The sequence below is a fragment of the Podarcis tiliguerta genome (assembly GCF_965153285.1).
Source record: "Podarcis tiliguerta genome assembly, chromosome: 2".
In the NCBI taxonomy this organism is placed as follows: domain Eukaryota; kingdom Metazoa; phylum Chordata; class Lepidosauria; order Squamata; family Lacertidae; genus Podarcis; species Podarcis tiliguerta.
The window spans coordinates 118,502,276-118,519,271 of NC_139535.1; the positions used below are offsets into that span (position 1 = coordinate 118,502,276).

At 45.6% G+C, this 16,996-nt stretch overlaps 1 protein-coding gene across 6 annotated transcripts in view; it reads right to left on the reverse strand.

The window, feature by feature from the left end:
• Positions 1-16,996, reverse strand: part of TNS2 (tensin 2) — a 134,590-nt gene that overhangs the window by 55,855 nt on the left and 61,739 nt on the right. For 4 of the 6 annotated variants that reach the window (XM_083428183.1, XM_083428182.1, XM_083428185.1 and 1 more), the window contains exons 2-3: positions 4,615-4,726; positions 4,270-4,307 (exon numbers count right to left, since the gene is read on the reverse strand). In XM_083428183.1, the coding sequence (XP_083284309.1) occupies positions 4,270-4,307; positions 4,615-4,726 (150 nt within the window). Of the gene's footprint in view, positions 1-4,269; positions 4,308-4,614; positions 4,727-15,045; positions 15,254-16,996 lie in introns of those variants that run through there. The other 2 variants (XM_083428184.1, XM_083428186.1) reach the window with 2 other exon arrangements.

Here is a 16,996-nt window from a genome sequence, read left to right on the forward strand (position 1 = left end):
ATGAAATACTGCAGAAAAGATTTATGAGAATGGATTTTAAGTTATGGATTATATTTAAAGTAATAGTTAGGATAACAAATGTAAAATTAAGAGATGAGGTCTGAAAATCATTAGACATGGTTGATGGAAGTCTCAGGCTAAAATACCCAAAATGTTATATAAGATGAGATGAGATGAAATGTTCTGTTTGGAAAATATATGCAAAAATTAATAAAAATGTATATTAAAAAAAGTAAAAATAAGATAATAAATGAAGGCATTGAGACTAAAAATAAATAAATAAATAAATACAGTGGTACCTCGGGTTACAGATGCTTCAGGTTACAGACGCTTTAGGTTACAGACTCTGCTAACCCAGAAATAGTACCTTGGGTTAAGAACTTTGCTTCAGGATGAGAACAGAAATCACGCGGCGGCAGCAGAGGGAGACCCCATTAGCTAAAGTGGTACCTCAGGTTAGGAACAGTTTCAGGTTAAGAACGGATCTCCAGAACGAATTAAGTTCTTAACCCAAGGTACCACTGTAGTGCATTCATGATTCATTTTTACAATCAAGCGGTATATAAATTTTAAGAAACAGATAAATAAATATTGCTGCATTTGCATTGCAACCAAGGGGTGTGGGGTGCAGTCTGCCCTGGGTGTCATAATGCCGGCTGAACCCAAACCCCTTTTGCACAAATAAAGGCTGGTGGGACCCAGAGAATCCCGTTTGCCCTTTTAAGGAGGCTCTGCCCCTAGAGGTCGCTCTGAGGGACTTCTGAGGGCAGTGATTCCTCCATCCAGCCTTGCGCACCTGTGCACCAAAGCAAGTGAGCGGCGGCTGCTGCCGCCGCCTTCCTTTTCCTCTTTGCCTCCCCTGTTCATTCATGCCGTTTCCTCCTACACACCATGGAGCGTGTTTAATCAACGCGCACTGAACTACGTGGGAGCTGCCGGGGCTTTGATCCTCCTCCCCTCAATCTTCTCCATTCTGCTCCCACCCATGCCTCCTCTAAACACACACACAAACAGGTCAGTTCCAACGCCATCATTTTCATGCTTGCATTGGATTCCTCTCCTTCCGTGCCCCCCCCCACCTTCAGATTGTAACACCCCCAAACCCTCCTCTGTGTGGAATAGGGACCGTCATCTTTGATGGCCAAGACGCACCTCTTTATTTTAAAGCTCTCGCCAACCACCCCACCCCCTGCTTCTTGCCACAAGGTTCCCTGACCACTGGTCCTGCTAGCTAGGATAATGCGTGTCCAACAACATCTGGGAACCCAAGGTTGAGAAAGGCTGATCTGTAGAGTTGGGTGTGTAGGTGCAGGTGAATGTTCCTGTCATGAAGGAGTTGGTACTAATTACATTTAATATGTGGCAGTTCTATGGCCCCAGTTTGGAGAAAGTTACATTTTGGTCATTTGAAATCCACGGGACAAGTGGATCACATCACAGCCAATGTTGAGTGAAACTACTAGTGCATTCTTGAAGATGTTTCCTTAGCAGGAATTCCATTCAGTTCAATAGGATTTACTTCCGTGTAAGTGTGTGTAGGACTGTAGCCTAACATTCTCGGGATAGGATTCTATGAGCAGAGAAATTACCATGGCATGTGTGCATCCCCAGGGGTAGTTCTGTGTGACAGCTGTGGCTGCAATCCTGCCCTTAATTATGCACGAGTTCTATACCTGAGTACCTGGAGGCAGGGTTGCAACTGTAGAGAGATCCTACTTTACAGTGAAATATATGCACATCTACTCATTCCCATCCAAGTTCAGCTGGATGTGCCTCAAAGTAAGTGGGTATAGGATTGCAGTCTTATACTGTAATCCCAACCCCATTTAACTGTGAGTAAACCTCATTGAATTAAATGGAACTGCTTTTGGAGTAGCCATGGCTAGGTCCGTCACAGCAGAGCTGATGGAGTGAGCTCTGCTTTCCATCTCCCACTGACAAGCGGAATGGGACAGGTGGATTACAGCCTTAGTTGCAAACATAGGCTAACGGAGCCAAGATTAATTGACAATGTGAATGATCAATAGATTAATTACATGCTATGCAATCAATAAATATATGTGAAACTATGCAGTTATGCTATCTGGGTTTATGATACGGAGCAGGGAAAGAGTAAAGGAGAGAAATGAAAGCTAGAAACATGGATGCAAAGGAGCATAGAATGAATTGAAACAATAGAGTCATTAATAGTATTTTTTTGATGATGATGATGATGATGATGATGATGATGATAATAATAATAATAATAATAATGCTTTTATTATTTATACCCCGCCCAACTCTGGGCAGCTCCCAACAGAATACTAAAAACAGAATAAAACTTCAAACATTTAAAACTTCCCTAAACAGGGCTGCCTTCAGATGTCTTTTAAAAGTCAGATAGTTGTTCATTTCCTTGACATCTGATGGGAGGGCATTCCACAGGGCGGGTGCCACTACCGAGAAATATTTGAAGGAATAGTTGGGTCTCGAATAGTTGGGTCTTGAATAACATAATGAATAATTATGTTAATGGTCAAGGTTCTACACACGACCTGGCACAGGTTTATACAGGTGATTTTTTTTGTATTGTATTGTAGAGGCAGCATAGCCGTGTATGAAAAGTATAGAGAAAAGTCATCCTCATAAGAAATAGAAATTAGAAGCAATTATGCTACAGGTACTTAGGCATGCAATTCTCAAGTAAATGTATAGAGTACTTTCCCCCCCTTGGGTTTGACAATTAGTCTACAGAGGCATGAAGTCCCTGGTGCTTTACTTTATATTCACTTGCTAAGGACTTAAGTACTAAGTACTTTGTGGGTTTCAGCACCAGATCAATGAACACAAGGTGCAGCTGCTGTTCAGGGTGACATGAACTAGCACAAGGCGGTTCTATCATTAGGCAGATAGGCTTGAAGCCGCTCTATCTCCCTGCAGAGGATGCAATCCTAGGTTAAAAGTGAGTAGTTGCAAAGTACCTTCCTGACATTTTTGAGTAAGACCTGATTATATAACTCCTGCTATTTCCATAAATGATATTTTTACTAGAGGCTTATGTGCATTGCTGAAACAGGGACACAGCCTAAAAGGTAAACACAAATATATGTCTATATTGCCATTTTTAGGGCAATTTCCTGTTTGCTTTGAGCCTTATTTCAAATCTCTGAATAGTTATTCTAAAATTCGGTTTACGTTGCTAGACATCATGTGAGAGGAGTTTTTCAAAACTAAAATTAATCAAGAGTTATCTTAGGTCCATTATGTGTCAAGCTCGGCTCTCTGGCTTGGCTATCTTGTCAACTGAAAACAAAGTAGCAGAAGGAATTGATTTTGATGATGTGATTTCAAAATTTGCAGAGAACAAAGTTGGGAAGAAAATGGTTTTAAGTGCTTATGCTCACAATGTTAAGCAAATAAACCAGAAAATAACACTTGCACCTGTAAGCATCTTATTTTTCCTTCTTTTAATAATTTCAATGCGGGGGCAGGTGACAAGAAATTTACCGCACTGGGTACACTTCGCTACGCCACTGATTGCAACGTGGCATTGCTGGGGAGCAAGGCCAGAGAAGGGTGTGACACAGGGAGATTCCTGACAGCCCCATACGGCTGGAGGGTCACAATTAGCCCACGGGCCACAGACTCCTCAACCCCGCCTTAAACCAACCCTAAGCACATAGAACGGAAACAACCACAGATTCCTACCTTGTTTTAACTCTGCCTACCCGACCCCCTTCTGGTTCTGCTTCCTGTGTGTCAGTTTCAGGTTGGAAGCTCCTCAGGGCAGGGACTTGCCCTCTTGTGCTCTGTAAAGCACCATGAATATGGCTGGTGCTATATAAAGAATGGTGATTATGAGGATACCATCCTTCAAACTGGGAACAGCAACCCCAAAATGGTTCAGATCTTTCCACCCAGGTGGCTGACATTTCACAAGTGCAGGCAAAGGCACCATGTTTCCATTATAAAACAGGGCATTTTGACACCAAACAGTCAAAACACAGGACAGAGTGGTGACCTCATAGAGGAGGCATGCACTCGCCAGCACTAAGCTAACAAGACCCACACATAGCAAGGAATGGAATGGAATGTCGGGCTGTGGGAGTTGCTGCTGCTGCTGCTCCTTCGCACACTTGAAGGGGCCTTTGGGGTGGGGTGGGGTAGGCTTATAAAACTCCCAAGGAACACGCATCTATGTGCACAGAATGCAAACTGAAGTGATTATTATATGCCACTAAACAGCACCGTGCCCCCTATTTTTTCTACCAAACTCCTCTTTGCGCTTACCTTGGCTTCACATTTCTTGTGGCTTGCCACTTTGCACACTGCAAGAAAAAAACCACAGAGAAAAGCTATTCCAGACGCACACCTTGTAACCTTAAAGATGGACTCTTTCTGATGTGCAATTAGCAATAAGGCATATGGTACAACAGTAAAGCACATTGAAGAGCACTGTGTGGTTATTTAATTGCCACGTGGCTTCCTTTTAATTCTGCTGTCCTGGATGCTCTTGTTAGCTGAATGACAACCCTGGCTTCTGTGTTTTTTAAATAAATGAAGAATTATTCGTATTGACTGGGCCTTTTGCTTCTCCCCTATGAAAGATAAGGACTATATCTGGACAGCTCTTACCTTTACAAACAAGACCCTGGGACTCAATGGATTCCTTGCACACAACACAGGCCTTTTTCTTCTTCTTAAATACTTTCTCTTTGAAGGTGTGAGGCTCTGACACCTTCCCAGGCTGAAATGACAAACACAGGGTCAGGGATTTAGTATGGGGGATCACTAAAATAAAAATATCTGTTCATTGCACAAACAGATACCATGGACATATTTCTGTGAAGCCACAATGTAAAGATGTGAAGAGAACAGCTGTGCTGCTATTGAAGGTACTAAAATGCAGACATGTTACAATGCAAAAGGCAGTGAGGGCTGGTTCATTTGGGCAAGGGGGGCACTGCCCCACCAACCTCAGTCTCCTCTCAGCACGTGCCCACCTGCCTTCTTACTTACATCCAGTCCAGGGGGTGGTTATGGCTGCCAGTTTCATCCTCCTCCTCCTCAGTCTCAGTCTTGGCCTTGTAGAACTCAGCAGGGAGGAAGATGGGACCAAAGCTAGACCTAGTTGTCTCTGTCTAGACCTAGTTGTCTCCTAGTTGGCTGGCTCCACCTACTGTTAGTCTGCTGGCCTTCCACCCTACTAGCCGCCACTAGAAACAGGCACAACTCACACTCACTGCCACACTTCTGCACTAATTCCTTACACATTCAGGTAGATGTTGGCATACACCCTTTGCAAAACAAAACAGTGTGCTCTTGCACAACAAACCCATATCCAATAAATAAATACATAGGACTTTTTTTTACTGAAAGAAGTGTCAGAAGACTAAAGTGGAAGGTGCAAGATAACAATCACTTGATGGCTGGCTCATATAACCTCCATGCAAATATTGTTGGTTCATTTTTTAATGCAAAGCTAAATAATTCACACTTCCCGAAATAATGCATGAACACAGCTATTCTTCGAAATTAGCACTTCTACAAATTCTGCTACGTACTATGTACAAAATGCATATGTTAGGAGAAATTGTGCATTAAAATGAATGTATTAGTGGGGGAAGGGGACGCGCGTGGCGCTGTGGGTTAAAGCCTCAGCACCTAGGGCTTGCCGATCGAAAGGTCGGCGGTTCGAATCCCCGCGGCGGGGTGCGCTCCCGTTGTTCGGTCCCAGCGCCTGCCAACCTAGCAGTTCGAAAGCACGCTCGGGTGCAAGTAGATAAATAGGGACCGCTTACTAGCGGGAAGGTAAACGGCGTTTCCGTGTGCGGCTCTGGCTCGCCAGAGCAGCGGTGTCACGCTGGCCACGTGACCCGGAAGTGTCTTCGGACAGCGCTGGCCCCCAGCCTCTTTGAGTGAGATGGGCGCACAACCCTAGAGTCTGTCAAGACTGGCCCGTACGGGCAGGGGTACCTTTTCCTTTTTTATTAGTGGGGGAAAGCCTCTTAAGATAGTATCTGACATCTGCAGTTTTTATACGTATTACGTATATTAACAAATAATTCACTTCATTGTAAGCAAAGGGTAGCATCTTCTTTAGTTAATGAAAATATTCTTTTAGAATTGGTTGATCTAACCAACTAAGGTTGTAAAGCTACACCCTCTTACAAGGAAGTAAGCACCGCAGAACTCAATGACACTTACTTCCAAGCAAGTTAAACTGTTGCAGCTCTCAACTAATTAGAAATGGATCTGATCCAGCAAGACCATCTTTATACGAATTAACCACATTCAGACATACCTGCTGGGAAGGAGAGCATTTCTGTGAGCGTGTAAGGCCCAGACTCTCAGAATCATAGAATTATAGAATCAAAGAACTGTAGAGTTGGAACTGAAGAACATGAATAAAAATCAGTCCACTCCTTTGGGGAGGACACCCCCCCCCAAAAAAAAGTCCAACGACTGCAATGAACTTTTGTGACATACGCAGAACTTTGCTGAACATTCCTCCATAAGCTGCAGGCCCAGCCTAATCCTCTACAGATAGAAGGAATGTGCATGCTAAGGGTCCATTAGATCATTCTTCCTGGAATGGCGGGTGCCAGGTCAATGTTCAGTGTTCTGCTGGAACGTGGAAGAAATACCTACACTCATTTGGAATGTATAATCTCAACTACATGGACGGAAGATAGCAGTGATTTCCCTCGCTAACTGAAATTAGGGTGAAGAGCAGATGCACATGTTCACCTTGAAAGTGACCAGGGGCTGGGCGTGGAAGGTGAACAAAGCCCACTGCACCAGCCAAACCCTTGCTGCTGCTGCCAGGCGCAGGGCACACAGTTCACAGGGCTGCACTGCACTGCCTGCCCACCTGTCCATGCGGCTGGCCAACGCGACCCTTGGCAAGGGAACAAGGGGTACACCAGCAAGGCTGGGCCCTGAGGCCCAAGGACCACCAGTGGCAAGCAGGGGGGAGATCCCTGTGGGGGGCACCTGGTTCATGTCCCATTAAAGCCATGTGTCTGGGGCTACAGCCCCCCTGGTCCTCCCCGCACAATGCCCCTGCCCTGATGAACACTTTCCAGCTGAACTGCACATTAAAATGAGTGAGGGCTCGATTGGAAAGGGCCACAGCTAAGTGCTAGAGCGTTTGCCTTCCACATAGCAGGTCCCGAGTTCAATCCCCAGCATTTTCAGGTGGGGCTGGGGGGGGAACTCCTCATCTGAACCCCCAGAGAGTCATTGGCAGTCAGTGTTGATGGACCAATTGTCTTGCACAGTTTAAGGCAGCCTATGCTGAAAATGGCAGAATGGGGAAGAGTCTCCTCCCCTTTCTAAATCATCTTGTTCAACTTACACATGGTCATTACAAAGCTATTTTCCCATCACCACAAGCAAGAGAGAAATCACAGTGAGATAATGCTGGGAGTCTATACCAGGCATTATCAGTTGCAGCACCACATTCTCTGCAGCATGTAGTTTACCCCTTACAATATATATCTTAAAAAAACAAAAACCATTAGTGCTGGGATAGCTCAGTTGGTAGAGCACGAGACTCTTAATCTCAAGGCTGTGGGTTCAAGCCCCATGTTGGGCAAATGAGTCCTGCACTGCAGGGGGTTGGACTAGATGTCCTCTGCCTCCCCCTCCAACTATAATTCTATGATTTAGTTGGCTTCCAGTGGTGCTTTTATTATTGCTTATTTGTTTTAGCTACTACTCCTATGACTTTGCTGGAGGCTGAACTTTTGTTACAATGGCTTTCAGGTGTGTGTGGGGGGGGGGTTGGTGTGTTTTTTTGACGGATTCATTGTAAATTGATTTGAGTGCCCCTGGCAGAAAAAAGACATCTAAATGTATACATAGAAGCAAGCAGACAAATACATTGGGGATGACAGGAATTTCTCCCCAGGTCAGTTTGGCAGTGCCCCTGTATGCTTTGTTTTTTAAACTTGGCTCACTGTGCCAAGCTATTTCACTCTGTAATCAGCTTTCTGCAAGAGATGTGTTCTGCTCGCCTTGTGGTCTGAATGGCGTAGTTTGCTTTTCTTGTGGGATGCTGGTGGATGGCGAGTTCTGACTCACGGCAGGGGGATAAACTAGGTGGCCTTTTAGGGGTCTTGCAACCTTACCATTCTTGTAAATAACTGCTTTGAAGAGAAATAGTCATCTGGGTATGCTTAAGAGCAACTTAAACAAAATCACAATATTTTACTCCGGTTTAATTAAACTGGAATAGCCACACTATCACCATTCTTGGCTCTATAAACAAAAGTCAATCTCCTTTCTACACATTAGTAAGAACTGAAAGCTGGTTTGAGGAATCCAAGTGATATACTTCAAGATATGACAGTACTAAGCTGCAATTTGAATACACCATAAGTTGCTTTGCAATTTTATCAGATTCACCTTGTTGGGCTGATGTGGAGGGCTGCGTATACAATGCCCTTCCTTCTCCCTTCTTTAAAGCAACATATTCGTTCCAAGGAAATTCTGTGATATAAATTATCTGAATCCAATTGTGTCTACTTTATTGTTGTTCTTCCATTATTTTGCATAATTCATGTTTCTCTGTTCTATTTTAATTTATTCTGAAACTGAGTAACCATTTTACTTTAATGATGGCATGTACAGGTAATTACAGTCACATGAATGCAAATATTTCCTTGACCATAACATATAATCATCATTCTGTAATAAGACTATGCAATCCTCTGTGTGCCTACACAAAAGTCCATTCCATGGTATTTAATGGGGCTTACTCCAAGGTAACTGCATAAGCTGCAGCCTAATTACAAGGTTTACATCAGCGGAAGCATGCATCCTATTCCAATAATAAACAATCAATGATTAATTTTCATTAAAACAATAAGTATTCTGCATCTGTTAATCATGGTCAGACATGAGGCACAGATGCTCAAGCGCTGTCAACTGGAAATAGTATTGCGCAACATCTCTAAGCTTTGGAGACCCAGCATTGCCCAAATGCTTTGAAGCATATCTTTGCAGTGAAGAGAGCTAGAAACTTGAAGGATGAGAAATGGGTGAAAAGATTCCATTCATCTTTCTGAAAAGGGTATGAGTTTCTCAGGAAGCTGAATTCTGTTTCCAGTATCACATTCTGCTGTTTATCTGCAGTTTTTCAGAACTGAGCACACTCATATTCTTTGAAAGTTAAACTCAGCTTGTTTATTTCTGAAAATTCCAAAAAGTGATCAGAAGGAATGAATACTTTCACCGCAATTCATCAGTAAGAGAGAGTGTTTCTGCTCAAAGATTTGCGATTTATAAGTATTAGCAATGAACAATATATATAAGAAGGAAAGGAAAGTATTCCTATTCCCTGACAGCTGCTGCTCTTACTGCTGCTGCTGCTGCTGTTTAGCTATCTTACCGTGCTTTATCATGAAGTCCCAGGGAAGGTTACAACAATTTTAAAATACAATATTCAAATGCATTAAAGCAAATTATATTCAAGAGAACAGTACAGTCTAGACCAGGGGTAGTCAACCTTTTTATACCTACCGCCCACTAATGCCTCTTTCTTGATGATAAAATTTCCTTACCGCCTGCCGGTGCTCAATGGAAGGAGGATTCAGCTTGTGCCATAGAACTCCCTCCCACCCACCTAGAATCCTGAAACGCCCACTGGTGGGCGGTAGGGACCAGGTGGACAACCCCTGGACTAGACAGTGCTATTCTTCTAGAAAAAGAGGTTCTGGAACTCACCATGAACACCTCCCTCATTCTCTTAGAATGCCAATGGTGCCCATCTGAGAGGTGCTGGAACTCAGTTCCAGAGTTCCGGCTGGAAAAAAGCCCTGAGTCTAGAGAATACTATGTAAAGAGAGAGGGTTTCTTTTTACAAGCACCATCCATGACAGTAGGAATTCCTCAGCTGACAAGTTTTACAAATGACCTTCCCTAGCCTTCTCCCCTTCTCAGCGCCCCCCTCAAAATCCCCATTCCTGGATTCTGAGGGCACTGAAGCTTGGATTACCCAGAAATGCAACAGCTGTCCTGCCGGAAATGGAGTTGCATTCCAGTCATGCAAATTGGGCAGTGTGTGTGTGTGTGTGTGTGTGTGTGAGAGAGAGAGAGAGAGAGAGAGAGAGAGAGAGATGGATGGATTACCAGCAGAGCCTCCCTTCCCCTCCCACACATCTCCATATGCTGCAGGGAGGAAAGTGTGCATGTTATGTGGTGCATTATAGAATATGAGCAACCCAAGCAGTATACACACGTGTGTGAGAGATGTCACAACAAACACACCTTCAGATATTGGGATCTGTACTCAGAAATCATAATCATACCTCTTCTTAGGAATCTCACCAGCTACTAAGTTTTCTTGCCGTTAAAGTTGCCTGCAGCTACAATATGGGCAGGGCTATCCTAAGCCAAGCAATTGCATTGTGCCTTTGACACGTCAGAGGAATATAGGGCCATGATTGCAATATAGGGACACCCACCTCCATTCTCAGCCCCAGATCACTTTGCGAAGCGCACCCCCCTCTGCTACAGCATGTTGCTTACGGCTCCTTTCTCATGTGCTTTGCTGCTGTATGTGGAATTCATTTATGCTGCAATGGGGCCCCCCAGATGGGTGTGTTTTTGGATGGCTGTATTCTTGACACAATAGTAGTGGTGGATTTGGGCTGGACCATCCACACTTCATTCCACTTTATCTAATTGCTCTGTGATGCTTCCCCAATGTTACTGCGTTATTGCAGTCGGAGGGAGGAGAAACCTTGCACTGTGGAGATCTAAAGCAAGACCAAAACAACAACCAACAACAGCAATAATCCTGGAACATATGTGGTATAAAAAAGTTGCAGGATCTTAGCAGGAAGTTACAGGATATGCACCGATTGGAAACAAAGCCATGTCTGCCCCAAAACTTCTTAAGACACAAACAGTATTGAAAGCAGGTCCATGTACAACTGCCCCCCCCCCCGGCACCATCTCCAGAGAACTCTGGGGGCTTGGGCACCCACAAAGCTTTTGCTGTGGGTGCCCGGTTTCCACCCCACTGCCACCCCCCCACCGCCCGCCACTGCACCCTGCTGCATTACCTCTGGTGCTCCAGAGGCAACTGGACTAGGGCCTGTGCTTCTGCCATGGGGCCTCTAGTGTGGCCTGTTGCGGCCGTGGTTTTTCTTTGGTTAAAGAAAGACTACAATTTTGCAATAAAATTGGGCACTGCAGCAACTTCCCTAGAAGGAAAAGTGGAATATTTGGTTCAGGGGGAGGAATGGCAAATAAGGAGAGGTATAGTAAAGGTTTATAGAAATTGCACATGGCGTGGAGAAAGTGGGTGGAAGTTTCTCTCCCTCGCTCATCACACGAGAACCTGAAGTCATCCTACAACACAGAGCAGTGGGAGATTTAGAGGGAAAACTACAAAAAGTCTTCTTCACACAGGGCAGTGTTATGGTAGGGTTGCCACACATCTGGGAATTCCCAGACATGTCCTCTTTTGGGGGGTCCTATATGCCCATCCGGAGGGAATTTTACATCCCTTGGGGAGTTGGACAGCAAAAGCCAAACCCCCTATTTTGCAGTCTATCCAAAACATCTGGAAGGCAACCGCTGGGGGAGGCTTGCTGTAGGGACTTGAATCTTAAAAGCAGAAACATTTACTCCCAGCAAGAAAAGGATTATTCAGGCTGCAGAATTTGTAAAGTGGGGGTCAAATAGAGCACACCCAGCTCCTAGCAGTGGTGGGAGTTGCACCCCGCTTAAATGAGGCCTGAAAGAGGAGGAACAGGCAAAGCTGCCCGAATTGCAAGCCCGCCTTGCAAAGAAGGGAGGCTTCCTGGGACATGTAGTTCTTTCAAGGAGAGCTGAAGAGGGCTCTGTTTCAAAGCGTGTGTACATAAGCCCTACTGAATGAGCCAATTCACACTGGGCCACAGCATGGCCGGCTGGGCTATAAATAACCATGAATCGCCTGCTTTGTTGCCGAGGTTCTTAACTGTGAAAACAAGTTATCTGTTTAAAAGGGCAAGACGCAGGAGCTGCTGGCCAGCCCAGGTGAGAGGCCAAGGGGGCAGGAGCCCAGCAAGAAGCGGCTGTTTGAAGGCCTCCTTCCAACCCCCCCTCCCCAAAAAGTAAAGAAACAAACTGAACTCCTAACAGATGACCAGGAAGGACCTGCCCTGTGTCGAAACTGACTGGCCGAGAGTCACAAGGCACAAATCAGCAGGCAACATGGTCAGATGCTTCTCCACTCCCGGTCAATGAAGTCAACAAGCACAAACATCTTCACCCGGCCTCTGCCAACCTGGTGCCCTCCATGATGGCAGCTGTAGTCAGTGAAGGCTGGGCTCACCTTTTCCCAAACCCACCAAGCTTTCAGCAAGGCTGTTTTTAAACGTTTGTTCCCAGGCCTTTGACATCTCCAGGTGAGCTCCAAAACCAGAATAAAGCCGGCTGGGAGTAAATCGGTGTGGAGAGCGAGCAAGAAAGAGAGAGAGCATTTTCTGTGTCACCTGAGGGATTAGGTTGTGGGAAGTTCTGCCTCCGGCAACGTACTTTCCCCTCCAAATGCCCTCCCCTGCATACTCTCTGCCCCTGCATTTGCTTTCTCAGCGGATGCGCCCTTAGGAGCCCTCATTTGCCCAAGAGACTTATTGATTCCGCCTTCACTCCTGTAAAACCCAAGCTGCAAATTGCTTTCCCACCCTCTTTCCCAACAACACAAGTGCACCCCTTCCTGCCGCAGCTCCATCCCTTCCTCACGCAGGCTCACCTGAGAATGCCGGCAAAGGGCTCTTTGCCCCTCTGTGGCTGCCTCTGCTGGGTCAGTCCCAGAGGCTCTGCCAAGGTTTTTTCCATGCACACTTCACTTTCTCCGCTTGCCTGCTTGGGGCGCAGAAGAGAAAATGCTTACCAGCCTCTGCTCTTATTGTTAATGTGGGCAGAGCTGTGCTTGAAAAAGTCCCCTTTGCTGTTGCCTTCTTGGCTCACAGGGGAGAAAATGGCCAGGCGGGAGGGTCCTTGTGACACTGGAGGCCGGTTATGGAGACCTCGGGGGCTGGGCTGGACCCTGGGGGTCTCAGCTCCAATATCGGATGTGTAGCTTCCCGAGAAAGCCCCTTGTCCCTTCAGAGGCATTTCATAGATGGTAAGCAGGGAGTTCCCAAAATAGGAGGTGAGTCACATGGAACCCCATCCAAAGTTAAATTCGCTTTTTCCACATATGTTCTGTCCATCCCCCAAAGGAGCTCAATGCTGGATGCATAGATCACCTCCACACACACCCTCACAAGCCTGCAAAATGGGTTAGCCTTAGAGGTTGCAAAGGTATTATTCCCAGCCACCTCAACAAACTAATTCCCAGGATTCCTTGGAGGAAGCCATGTGCTTTAGCTACATGGTGTGGCTGTGACTTGAGTAGGATTTGAACCTGGGTCTCCCTGGTCCTTGTCCAGCACTCTATCGAATAATGCCACAATAAGTGCTCCCTGTCCCCTTCCCAGTATAGTTTTTACACTGCCCTCTTAGCACAATATGGGCTTGCCTACCCCAATATGGGCTTACTACATGCCCCTACCCCCTGCTTGAGGCATTGCAGTCAGCTACCCAATTGCCAGCATGCGTGCTCATTACAAGGTCCTAAACCAGGCATACACTGAAATGCATCAAATGCACCTTAAGTATGACCCACCTCCTTTTTTCTAAACAAAACAAAACCTCTTCTGCACCACACACTATCTCCATGATAATCTGGAATAATTACCAGTGGACACCATCATGAACATGGTTTAGAATTTATACTTTACCCATAGCAAATTATGTGCTGGGAGCACAGGTGTTCTGGTGAAGCTAGAACTGTGTGTCTCACAACTGAAAGGCCTCCTCTGGATGACCTGCTTATTCAGCATTCAACCCAATTTGCTTGTACAAAACTTATGCAGCAGATAGAGTATATCTGGACTTTACAGAGCGTTTGTTCTGATTTGTTTACAGGCGGTTATACAACTAAGAACCATCCTGGTTTGTTTGCAGGTGTTTATGTGCCTTCCTGTTACAGAGAGGTGGCTCACCAGGTAAGAGTGGCATGCAGCTGCAACACTTCACAGCAGGTGAGTCGCTGTTGCTTACTGGGAAGAGGAGGGATGAGAGGGCAAGGAGATTGGCGCAGTGCAAACACACCAGCAGGAGAACCAGACTGGTTCCACCAGTGCATTTGCACAGTGCCAAACCTCCCCTCTCCCTCTTAGTACAGCACCTTTTACCTTTGCTGGTTTCCACACACACACAAATCTTCCCTGGGTGTTCTTCCAATCTTCTGGAGCAAATTTGGGAAGGTGCAGGAGCAACACAGGGTGGAAGAGGGAGAGTGGAAGTTCCCCTGCATGGGCAGAAGTTGTTACGCTGGTGCAACTACTTTGCTGGATGCCACCCTTTGCAACTGACATCCATTCATCCATGAACTCATGGAATGAAAATTCTACCGTTGGAAGAATTTTCCTCAGTGTAATGGACTAAACAGCCCTTACAGTGTGCACACAAGTGCAAAAAGTGAACCAAAGGGACTGGGTAAGGAACCTTTGAAAGTGTCATTAAAATGCGGGAACTGCTAAAAACAAAACAAAACTGTGCATTCTAGAGAGGGGGGGATTCAATTCAGTTCATTTTAAAAGGAGAATCTTCCAAATTTGCACTTCCCGACATGCACACTTGCCTGAACTTTGCAATGCACTTGGTCCAACCACTTTCACAAAAATGCATATACATGGGGAAAATCCTTGCACAACAAGGGTGTACATTAAACGACATACAAAAAAGCATGTTTATATCAAGAAATTTGCACTAAAATGAGCACTAAAATGAGCACTAAAATTTTCATGCTCATGAAAATTAAATGAATAAATCACAAATTGCTGCAAAAATGTGGAGAACCAAATGTAAGACTGGGAAAACGAGACACGGAGAAACAAAATGGGCCGGTTGTTCCATCCTAATATGCACATACACATATCCATACACACAAACACACACATACAACACAGCTGGGCATCTTTGCAATGGCAAAATCAGGTACCTAGTATCTCTTACCAACATGCTGAACTCCACACCAAGCTGGGGAAGGAAACCATCTGTTTGGATGGTGGGCTGGTCCTGACCACAGCCTCTGCCGGCAGGCAAGGAGGTTCACCAAGGCAGGAACTGGCTGGGCAGTGACTCTTACATAATCAGGGCCCACAAGGAGCTGCAGCAGCATCCATTCCCCCCCCCCTCCTTCCTTGCTCTCAGTGAGTCCAGAACAACATGTTTACTCACTGACTCAGCCGCACAGTGCCACCGCGCAATGACTGCCCGCTATTGTGTGCCAGTTGAGAGGTGCTTTCCCCAGCTACACAACATCCCAGTCATGTGAAGGGTTGTGTTTACACTGCTATGCACACCAATCCAAATCTGGTGCCAAAGGAACAGAAATCTTACATTCTGGGTAAGTTATGGAAATTAAAAGACAGCCTTAGCAGAACCTTTTCATTGTATGGAAAGTTAAACTCTGGAGGCCTATTTGGGAATATGACAACAAATTGACTCTGTAACTCACATGACTCATGTTTTTATTGTTCATATTGTTATACTGTAATGCATTTCCTAGAAAAATAATTGAAAATTGAAAATCCTATTGTTGTTATTATTACTAAGAATCCAGAATGGTATGGCAAGGCTCAGGAAGTGAGCCTTGAAGGGGATGGAGGTGGCTATTCAGACTGGGAATAGATGGAAGCAGGAAGGCATCAAGGGAGGCGACTCAATGGTACAGCGCATGCTTCAAAGGTAAGTGGTCCAGTCTCTGGCATCTCCAGTTAAAAGTATGTTGGGTAGCAGTGCTGGGGAGAACCGTCTCCAGCTGAGACCCTGGAGAGCAGCTGCCACTCAAAGTGCACGGCAAATGCCCCGAGGAAACCAACGGTCTGATTCCTAAGAAAAAGAAGGAAAAACCCTGCTGGATGAGGCCAATGGCCCATCTAGTGCAGCATCCTGTTCTCACAGTGGACAACCAGGTGCCTATGGGAAGACCACAAGCAGGGCCTGAGGGCAAAAGCACACGACTCCTAACGCCCTTCTTCCCTCAGGGCAAGAAAGATTAGTGCAAAGGGCACAAATTAAGGAATTGGAAATTTGGGGGAAATGATGTGTGCAGGATGAGGACTCTGAAACCAACCCAATGCTCATACAACTCTTAAACTTCTGAATATATCCAGTTTCCTCTGCCTCCCCCCCCCCCAGTTTACAGGCAGTCAGGAAGGATAGAAAGTAGAGCAATACTGAACCTATCAAAGGAATAAAAGGTGGCAGACGCCAGAAATCTAGCTGGTGTTTTCTTTATCCACCCAGTAAAACATTTCATGGGAGTAGTGGTGGCATTTGGTTTCTTTTACAGGGCCCTCCAGACTGAGTGTATAATTCTACATGTCACAGATGCAATAGCAGTGGATGCATCAGTGATGAATTTATACTGGACCATCCATGCATCATTCCATTTTATTAGGTCTGCAATGACTCTCCAGTGTTACGTATTATTGCCATCAGGAGGGGCACCTTTGCACTACAGTACAACGAAAGTGTTACAAAAATAAACACACACAAACACACACACAGAGAGAGAACATTTGTGAAATGAGAAGTGATAGGATTTCAGCAGGAAGCCGCAAGACATGTACTGAGTGGAAATGAAGCAGTCTGCCTGCCCACCAAATTTTAGAGGCGTAAACAGGATCAAAAGCAGGGTTGCATATGACCCCCCAACACCATAATGAGTACAAATAATCCTGAATGCATGAGAGAAACGGTGTCTGGAGGCCCCTGATTTTTCTCTAGCAGACTAGCCACATGACTGCATCCAGGGATGTAGCATGGGAAGGGCAAGGGGGGGGGGGTATAGCCCCAGGCACAGAATTCTGAGGGGCTGCAAACCTGATGCCCCCCACAAGGAACCCCACCCTGCCCTATCTGCTAGCAGGGGTCTCTGGGACCCAGAGCCCAGTCTGGT